The sequence below is a fragment of the Zingiber officinale genome, chromosome 8B, assembly GCF_018446385.1.
Source record: "Zingiber officinale cultivar Zhangliang chromosome 8B, Zo_v1.1, whole genome shotgun sequence".
Taxonomy (NCBI): Eukaryota; Viridiplantae; Streptophyta; class Magnoliopsida; order Zingiberales; family Zingiberaceae; genus Zingiber; species Zingiber officinale.
In genome coordinates, this window is record NC_056001.1 from 98,724,312 (window position 1) to 98,735,112 (window position 10,801).

At 39.2% G+C, this 10,801-nt stretch overlaps 1 protein-coding gene across 1 annotated transcript; it reads left to right on the forward strand.

The window, feature by feature from the left end:
* Positions 1-8,594: 8,594 nt before the first annotated feature.
* On the forward strand, positions 8,595-10,145 carry LOC122014074 (zinc finger MYM-type protein 1-like). Its single transcript, XM_042570263.1, has one exon. It carries the CDS (start codon positions 8,595-8,597, stop codon positions 10,143-10,145), a length of 1,551 nt encoding a protein of 516 aa, XP_042426197.1.
* The last annotated feature ends 656 nt before the right edge of the window (positions 10,146-10,801 follow it).

A 10,801-nucleotide genomic window follows, 5' to 3' on the forward strand; every position in this document is an offset into this window, starting at 1 on the left:
AGTTGGGTTAACTACCCTTCTAATCGGAGTTGACACTCTCCAACCCATCTATGGGATAGAGAAGATGCTCCTAGGAACCCAACACCTATTGGTGCTCCTTGGATGATCTAGGTACTCACTAGGGATAACTTCCCTAGATACCTTCCTAGTGACCTTGTTGGGCTTCTTAGAAGCCTTGGTCACATTTTCTAGGTCAACTCTAGGGATAGCCTCCCTTGTGACCTTGTTAGTGACTTTCTTAGACTTCTTAGAAGTCTTAGTCACTTTGGTTGCAAAAATACTTCTAGGGATATCTTCCCTTGTATCTTTGACTTGACCTCTAGACTTAGGGTTTGTTCCATAGCTATATGGAACCCTATGATAACTTGGCACATCCTTTTTAGCTTTGGGTTTGTATCCCAAACCTCTATGGCCATTGAATGACTTTTGCACCCCTAAACCTAGGCTATGCTCATTTTGCCCTAATAGGATATTTTCCATCCTTTTTAGGGTCTTTTCCATTTTATCAAGTCTTGATCTCAAGACTTGATTTTCTATCATTAAATCCTTAGATTTTGATTTTTCATTACACCCATGAGCATTTTTGTTTTTGGACTTGTATCTATTATCCTTAGTGTTCTTGCCCAAGTGTCCATCTACCTTCCTAACCTTAGGTTGGGTAGTTTTGGCATGTAGGGCCACATGCTTTTCCTTAAAGCCCTCATGCTTCCTATTCTTATGGTAAATTGCATTAAAATGATAAAAATTAGAACTATCATGCTTTTTACCATAATGTAAAGGGGTATGCTCAATAAAAGATACCTTCTTCTTTACCTTGGAGGCTCCCCCTTGACTGGTGCCTCCTTGAGCCTTGACCACCTTCTTCCCCTTGGGGCATTGACTTCGGTAATGCCCCTTTTGATTGCAAGAGAAGCATATAATATGCTCCTTGCTCTTCTTTGTGTTGGGGATGATCTCCTTGGGCTTCACCTTGCCTTTTTGTGCCACTTGGCCCTTTTTCTTGGCCAATTTAGGGCACTTGCTCTTGTAATGCCCATGTTCCCTACACTCAAAGCATATAATATGATTTTTATTTTTAATTGAAACATTTATACCTTTGCTTGTAGGGGTGGCATCTTCTCCTTTTTCTATGGAGGTAGAAGCTTCCTCTTGGTATGAATTTGATTCTCCTCCATTTGATTTTTCTTGACTTGTGGAGGTAGAAGCTTCTTCCTCCTCTTCTTCTTTACTTGACCCGGATGTGGAGGCCTCTTCTTGCTCCGGGTTCACCAAGGATTGCTCCCCCTCAATCCTAGAGGTGGAGGCTTCATCATCTTGAATATGAAACAGGGAGTATGCTCCCTCCTTGTTCCCTTCGTTGCATTCCTTTGAGGATGAAGCTTCTTGGATTTCCTCTTCTTCGGAGGTTGAGCATCTCTCAACCTCGGAGTCCTCCTCTTGTTCTTGCTCCAATGAGTCACCCTCTTTGGATTCTTCTTGTTCTTGTACAGTGGAGGGGATCTCTTCATGAAGCTTGGACAATTTTCTCCATAGTTCCTTTGCATCTTCAAATTCTCCAATTTTGCAAAGGATGGTGCTTGGCAATAAATTGACCAAAAGCTTGGTCACTTTGTCATTTGCCTTGCACCTTTGGACTTGCTCCGGGCTCCATTTGCTTTTCTTTATAACTTTGCCCTTTGAATTTCTTGGAGCTTCGAAGCCTTCCATTAGAGCAAACCATTGCTCTATCTCCATCATAAGAAAATTTTCGATTCTTGATTTCCAAGAATCGAAGCTTGTGGATGTGTACGGTGGAGCCACCCGTGTGTCAAATCCAAGTCCATCTTGGAATTGCATCTTGAAGTTGAGCTTTATAAAATCTTGAACTTGAAGAATTTGCTCCAACTTCTTCACCCTCTAGCTTTGCTTGTTTTGCTTGACCCTTCTGGTGATGATTCCGGTGAAGAGCGGCCTCGCTCTGATACCACTTGTTAGGACCAAAAGTAGCTAGAGGGGGGGGGGGGTGAATAGCTTGTCACGTGCTCGTCGCTCGGCGTGGCTTGTTTCTTCAAGGATATGCAGCGGAAAATAACAGAAACAATCACACAACGCTAACAAGGTTGGTTTACTTGGTATCCACCTCACAAGAGGTGACTAATCCAAGGATCCACACCACGCACGCACCCTCCACTATGAAAACACTCCTTTTCGGTAACTACCGAGGGCGGAGAAGCCCTACAAGACTCTCAGTACAAGAAAAAAGGAAAGGGAAACAAAATACAAGCGCAAAGCTTACAATGAGTACAGAGAACCCTAACCCTAGCTTCTCTTCTTGCCTTTGATCCGTCTCTTGACTTGGAAAGCTTCCAAGATCCTTCAAGAACTGGCGATCTGATCTTTGAGAGCGCTGTGGAGGAGTTGGCGAGAGATCTGGAGTGAATCGGAGAAGCGATACCGAAGGAATCGTGCGCCTGCGGCCTTTATCGACGCCAACAGTCGGATCCCGATCGATTCGAATGCTCCCAATCGATCGGGGAGGCTTTGGATCGATCCACGGATCGATCCAGAGCGCCTCTGTGCTCTGGGAAAAACGCCTGGATCGATCCATGGATCGATCCAGCGCTTATCGCGCGAAGCAGCCGCGTCCCAATCGATCCACTGATCGATTGGGACATCTGGATCGATCCACGGATCGATCCAGAGGCTCTCTGTTCGCTAGGAAAGGCTTGGATCGATCCACTGATCAATCCAGCTCCTGGATCGATCCACTGATCGATCCAGTACTTGGTTTTTTTTTGCCCAAAACCAAGTCCCAAGCCTACCAAACCAACACCCGGTCAACCTTCACCTGTTGGTACACCATGCCTAGCATCTGGTCACTCCTTTGACCTGCTAGGACTTCCCACCAAGTGTCTGGTCAATCCCTTTGACCCACTAGGACTTTTCTATTCATGCCAAGTATCTGGTCACTCCCTTTGACCTACTTGGACTTCCATCAGATGTCTGGTCAATCCCTTTGACCTATCTGTATTTCCTCGTGCCAAGTATCCAGTCAACCCTTTGACCTACTTGGACTTCCCAACACCAGATGTCCGATCATCCTTGATCCATCTGGATTTTCCCTTGCCTGGCTTCACTCACCAGGACTTTCACCTAGTTTCACTCACTAGGGTTTTCCATCTGCCTAGCTTCACTCACTAGGGCTTTCACCTGGCTTCACTCACCAGGACTTTCACCTAGCTTTACTCACTAGGGTTTTCCATCTGCCTAGCTTCACTCACTAGGACTTTCCTTCTTCCTGGCTTCACTCACCAGAACTTCCATTCTACCTAACATCCCAGTTAGGACTTCCCAGTCAAGTGTCTGGTCAACCTTGACCTACTTGACTCTTCTTCAATCAATTTCTTATTGTCAAACATCTAAACTCAAACCAAGACTCAGCTTGGTCAACCAGGTCAACCTTGACCTGAGGGATGTTGCACCAACACTAACCGCCGACTGAAGCACAACAATCAAGACAATGGCCGGAGCGAATATTCATCCCCCGAAGTTCGACGGAGACTTCGCGACGTGGAAACATTGGATGGAGGTTTTCTTTAAAATCAACTTCGATATTTTACTAACTATGAAATATGGTTTTGAAGTTCCGAAAGACAAAGAAGAGCATCAGTGGAGTAAGAAAGAGCAAGCCGAATTTGTCGCCAACAGAAAGGCAGAGTTCCACCTGCTTAGCGTGCTGCCACCACAAGAGGTAAGTCGGATCGGAAGCTACGACTCCGCGAAAGACCTCTGGGAAAAATTCCTGGAGCTTCACGAAGGTACCTCGGAAGCTAAGCTAGCGAGGCGCGACATCCTCCGGACCCAGTTAACGAACCTTCGGATGAACCAAGGTGAGAAGGTAGCGCAACTCCAAGCAAGGATCAAAGAGCTGATCACGCAACTAACCAATCTTAGAGAAGTAACGAACCGGGACTCAATACAGTACGCGCTCAATGCCTTCCCCAAAACTCCAGAGTGGGCCTCCTTAGTAGATGCGTACTACATCTCTAAGGACTTCGAGGTAAGTACTTTAGAAAATTTATCTTCTACATTTGAACTTCACGAATCTCGAGTTACCGAGCCCAATGGAGTAGAGAAGACTAGTCAGAAACATTGCCTTAAAGGCAAAACAAACGCTTCTGACTCTGACGCATCGATTGACGAAAACGAAGCTGCGTTAATGGTAAGACGTTTTAATAAATTTTTCAAATCTAACAAATTTAGATCGCAGTCGAGTAAATGTTATCAAAAGACAAGGACAGTCCGTTGCTACAACTGCAACGAAGAAGGGCACATCAAGGATGACTGCCCAAAGTTAAAGAAAAAGGAGAAAGAGAAGGTAAAGACAAAGTACAAGAAACCAGAATCCTCCAATCACAAGAACCTGAAGGCCACTTGGTCAGATTCGTCATCCTCCGAGTCAGACCTCGAAGAATTCTTGAGATTAGCACTAATGGCAAGTCATCAGCTAGAAGAAGAGTCAATCTCAGAAATGAGCATAGATGAAGGGGGAGGAACATCAGAAGAGGAAAGCTGTAGTGAAGGGGGAGCATCACCAAGTCAGGTAAGTAAGGTACGTGCTCTAACCCCTACTCAGTCATTTAAATTTATCAAATCTCTTTCTAAAGATCTTTTTAAATTAGAGAAAGAAAATACTGAATTGAAAATGAAATTATCAAAAGCATGTCCACTTGAGATGTACGATAATCTAAAATCAGAAAATGAAAAATTAAAAATTGAAGTTGAAAAATTAAAAAATAATGCATGTTTAAATAAATTTCCAAGATCAAAAATTAGAATTTATGGAAAATTGAATTGGTACATTAGAAACTATCAGGGTCAACTTAGAAGAGTGCCCAAGAACTATGTACCCACTAAATTTTTGAATAATCCTGTAGGAAGGAACCTCTATTGGGTTCCGAAATCTGTGCTAAATTAATTTATTTAATTAAGGCTTTCAAGAGAGAAAATTAAACAAAGAATTTATTTATGAAGCTTTGTCTAAGGAAGTGGTTGTTGCTCCAATAACCAAGAAGGCCTAGTGCCTCGCCACGACCCGGAAGCTGAAATATTGAAATAAAATATTTAATAAACTTTCTGAAAAAACATTAAACTAGAATTAAATAATGCTTTGAAATTTTTTTTTCATTTTTGAAAAATTCCAAAAAGTTCAGTTTACTTAGATTTTTTTTTAAAATTCTAAAAAATAATTTTGACTTAGAAATTATTTTGAAAAATTCCATTCTGTTTAGAAAATTTTGGAAAATTCATCTTACAAAAAATTTTCTAACTTAAAAATCTGCTAAATATTTTTAAAATATCATACTCTTACCCCGTTTTTGTTGTGATCAAAGGGGGAGAGATTAGTACAAGTCTAGGGAGAGATAATTTTTTTTTTCTCTTCAAAATTTTTTTCTTTTAAACTTTTATTTAGTTGCAATTTTACTTATTGCAATTTTACTTATTGCAAATTTACACTTAAAATGTTAGTTTAGTAATTCTCTTTAAAATTACTATTTGTCTATTTTTTACCCTAACTTGAACTTGGGTTGATGTACATCAAAAAGGGGGAGATTGTTGGACCCCGCCGGTGTTTTGATGTGATCAACCAAGTTGGTTAGGTCTTGCTTTGTGTTTGACCCCTGTGTCTGAAAGTGTAGGAGCTTAGGAGCGCAGGAAGTCGAGCGGAAGACGCATCTAGCGAGAAGGACGACACGGGATGGGAGCCGACGGGCTCGGTACGTCCGAAGGACGAGAGAGCTGCAGAAGAGTACACCGGTGGGCGAGAAGAACGTGCGCGGCGTTCGAGGGACGTTAAGCCGGGAGGAAGACTGCTCGAGGAGAAGGCCGAAAATTGGGTTCGGGTGAGCCCTATTTCGGTTGGCCGGAATCACCCAAAAGAACGAGACTTCGGAAGATAAAGCAAAGAAGCAAGCAATCTGGAAAAGCTGCCAGCCAGCTTGGAGGCGCCTCCAGCTTGAGGGCACCTTCAACCCCTGTTGAAGGCGCCTCAGACCTGGCAGAAATGAACGTTGAGCTTTTGGATAAAATTTTATCCACTCTCTCGATGGAAGCGCTTGGACCCCTATTGGAGGCGCCTCGGACATCCGAGATAGGATTTCCAGAGACTATATAAAGGCCTCTGGAACTAGGAATTAGATATCAATTGTTCCATCAACTTTGTAATCAATTTGATAGCAATAGTTCTGAGCTGTAAGAGTGTAAAAGGCTTCTCCGCCTTCAGAGAAGGAGATTTTTCTACTGCGCGTTTTTCATCGCCCTGGATTAACAACCTTCTTGGTTGTAACCAGGTTAACTCCCGATCTTCTCTGTCTTTCTATTTTGTTTTATTGCTTTAATTATTTTATTACTATTGCTATTATACTTTCGAGTTGAAAAGATCCGAGGAGGGTAGTTTTAATTTGTGCAGACAATTCACCCCCTCTTGCCGGCCTCCGCTGCACCAACGGAATGTGTTTGCCAATAATCACTCCAAACATTAGAACATAAAAATTTATTATTTAATTTACCAAATTCATTAATTAATTTTTTTTTCTTATTTTACTATTTTTTTAATTATACGAATAAGTGTAATCCTAGGACCATGTTTAACACGTGGATTAAGAAATTCTTTATAAAAATTTTCAAATGTGTATTTAGATTCAAAACTAAAATAAAGATATTTTACATATACAAATTTAGCTAATAATTTTCTTAATTTATTATCATAATATAAAAATAAACTGGAATTAGTACTACTGCTAGTTGAAGAAAATCTAGATTATTGTATTCTGTTAGGTGCTTCATTTCTACGTGTTGTTTCAACGAACCATAGCCGCCACCGACTTGAAATTTATAGGAAATATTGTAGTGCTTACATTTTACACATAATTCTCCCAACGGAAGAATTTGATTCTCAAAATGTTTAGTGAAAAATAGAAGATTTTAGAGGAGAAATCTCTCGAGCCTTAGAGGTAATTGCATCGGTACTTCTTTATATTTCGGATGTCAGAATCGGAAGGTGCTCGATCTCATCATTGATGGATTGAATGTTAAAGTCCTTGTACGGATTCACTATTTCCTTTCCCTCTTGAGATAGAGATGATGAACCTCCATGACTTCCTTCTATTGTAGTTGAAAATTAGAAATGAAAGTGTGTAGAAATGGAGACTTGGAATCGAAAACGGGCAGGGGCGGGGCGGAGCCACCCTTGGGCTAGGGTGGGCTCCAGCCCCACCCAATTAAAGCAAAAAAAAAATTAGCCCTATGCTAGTATGCTTTCATAAAATTAAACCTATTTTTTTACCTTCATCTCACGCCGTCGCCGCTGCCGCAACACCAACGTCTGCTTCATCTCACGATACCGCCTCCACAACGACTCCTTCATCTCACGATACCGCCTCCACAACGACGCTGCTATAGACCCACAACGACTGCTTCATCTCACGTCGCTGCCTCCACAACGACGTTGCCACAACCACAGGCCCACAACTACAACACACACAACTCTCTACTTGCCGCGTGACAACCTACGCCAGCACCGACGCCGCTTTCCTTGTCCCATCTCGTACACGTCCTCCCTTCTCCCTAAACACGCAAAATATCTGGGAAAGGAATTTGCTCAGAATTTGCTTGTATTGCGTTTTGCAAATTGGTTGTTTTGGGCTCTTTGGGATCATGATATACATATTGTATTGAGGGAAGATTTTAGAACTGAGGTACAAGAAAGATACTTTGATGAATATGAAATTATTCGAGAATCGATATATCATTTAAAATCATTTGTTGCAGGAATTTTGTTTGGTTGCTATAGAGTAACATATTTATAAGTAATACTTAGTTTAATCGGTTAGATAAAATGATTCGATGACATATAGATTAGATCATTAAGTTGGTTACTTTTATTTATATACTTGGTTATTTTAGTTATTAATGTTTCAATATTAGCAACATATGACTTCGTATTATGTTGTATCTGATTTGTTATTAAGGGATATTTTCTTATTATTGGATAATGATAATTTCTATATTTATTCACTTTAATACAGAAAACTTAAGGAATGAAGAAAAGAAAAACTATTAATTCTTTTTTTAAAGCAAAAGAGGAGACATTGACAAGTCAAGGGAATTCTTCATCCAATATTGATATATCAAATTCAAGCGATCAACAATCTAACAAATCTCCTATAATAGATATTGATATCAGTTCTCTTGAACCTGATCCAGGATTACGTACTCTGATATGGAAATATCCTGTTAATCAAATGGATGAAATTAGACGAGCTTATATTAAGATGGGGTCATATCAGCCTATTAAGAATGAGTATCCGTCGACCAAATTCGGAAGTCAAAATCGACGATTTCAAAGTCATTGGTTTAAAAAATTTACTTGGTTAGAGTATTCTCCTTCAAAAGATGTTGCATTTTGTTTTCCATGCTTCTTGTTTGATCATAAGCATCCTCGTAATCCTGCATTTACGACGGATGGATTCAAATATTGGAAGCGAGTTAATGATGGTGATAGATGTGCATTTTTTATGCATATAGGATGCAATACTTCACCACATAATAATGCTATGGAACATCTTGATAATTTGATGAATATACCTCGTCATATTGATAAAATGATGAATGCACAATCTTCAGAAGAAAAGCAGAAGAACAGATTGCGGCTTACAGCAACTATTGAAAGCATTCGATGGCTTACTTTACAAGCATGCGCATTTAGAGGGCATGATGAATCTCCATCTTCTAATAATCGTGGAAATTTTATTGAGATGATACAATTTATGGGAAAAATGAATGAGAATATTGGGGACATTGTCTTAGAGAAAGCTCCAAAAAATACAAAGTATACTTCACCAGATATTCAGAAAGATATTTTGAATATTTTTGCCAATCAAGTGAGAACTAAGATTCGTAAAGAAATCGGGGATGCAAAATTTTGTATTTTAGTTGATGAAGCAAGAGATACATCTAACAAAGAGCATATGGCTATTGTATTAAGATTTGTGGATATTGATGGTTTTTTACGAGAGCGGTTCTTTGCTATTGTACATGTGACTGACATAATTGCTGCAACACTTAAGAAAAAAATATCTGAAACTCTTGGCTGTTATGACTTGCATATCTACAACATGCGGGGACAAGGATATGATGGTGCTAGCAATATGCGTGGCTCTTGGAATGGATTACAAGCTCTATTCTTGAAAGATTGTTCATGTGCATATTATGTACATTGTTTCGCTCATCGACTTCAACTAGCATTAACTGCAGCTGCTGAAAAAGAGGTATCCATTTGGTTATTCTTTTCAAAATTGAATTCCATTTGTAATCTCTTTAATGCGTCTCCTAAACGTCATGTTGAGTTACTTTCTGCTCAAAAAGATGAAGTTGCGCATATGGTAGCTATTGGTGAACGTGATACTGGTAGAGGATGTAATCAAATTGAAAATTTACTACGGCCTGGAAAGACTCGCTGGAGTTCTAATTTTGACTCAATTTGTAACATGATTGATATGTATAGTTCTGTGATTACCGTATTAGAAAACATGGTGTATGATGGGTCCTCTAACTCCATCCGTGGTGAAGCTAGTGGTTTGCTGATAGCGATGAAGTCTTTTGATTTCATATTCATATTACATTTGATGCAAAAGATAATGGGGTTAACAAATCTGCTTTGTCGAGCATTGCAAGAGAAATCTTTAGATATTTTAAATGCAATGGACTATGTTTCAACTACTAAAATTTTGCTTCAGACTTTGAGAGAAGAAGGATTTGCTATTCAACTTACTTATGTGAAAGAAGTTTGTGCCAAGTATGACATTGAGATACCTCAAATGGAAGCTCGTTATAAATCTGCTACAGGTCGTTCTTGTCAACAAAATGATTCAATCACAGTTGAGCATCACTATCGATTTGATGTATTTACTGCTGCAATAGATTTTCAAGTTGAAGAGCTTAATAGTAGATTCAAGGATGAGGCAGTGGAACTTCTTAAGCTTAGTTGTGCTTTGGAACCTAAAGAAAACTTTAAGCTTTTTAATGTTGATCACATCTATCGACTTGCTGAGAAATTCTATCCTCTTGATTTTGATACACAAGATTTACACCACTTGAGAATGTAATTGGAGCACTATAAGATTGATATTGTTGGCCATGAAAGATTTCAGAATTTATCAACTATTTCTGAATTATGTCGAAGATTAATTGAAACAAACAAATCAGGAAGTTACAATTTGATTGACAGGTAATTTTTTCTCATTTATTAGTTTATATATATTATAATTATATCATTTACTTATATATTGAATACAGTATATTATTTAATTGGCAGGTTGATTCGTCTTGTTTTAACTCTTCCCGTCTCTACAGCAACAACGGAACGAGCATTTTCAGCTATGAAACTTCTTAAAACAGCTCTTCGTAACAAGATGGAAGAAGAGCTTTTAACAGATTCTATGGTCATCTATATTGAATGGGAGTTAGCGGAAACTATTGATAATGATATAATAATTAATGAGTTTGATTCTAAGAAAAATCGAAGAGTACAACTTCAATAATATTTTTATTCTATGCTTTTTAATGTACTGAATATTAAATATTTTATGTCATGTTTTTGAAAAATTAATATTCACATACTTTTATTTGTATTTTTGAATTGATTAATTTTTTATATCAATTATAGTCGGCCCCATGTATCTTTGAATCATGGCTACGCCCCTGAGAACGGCCCATCATCTTGCTAGGCCGGTTCTGATTTAGCCTGGTGACCTAGGTTAAT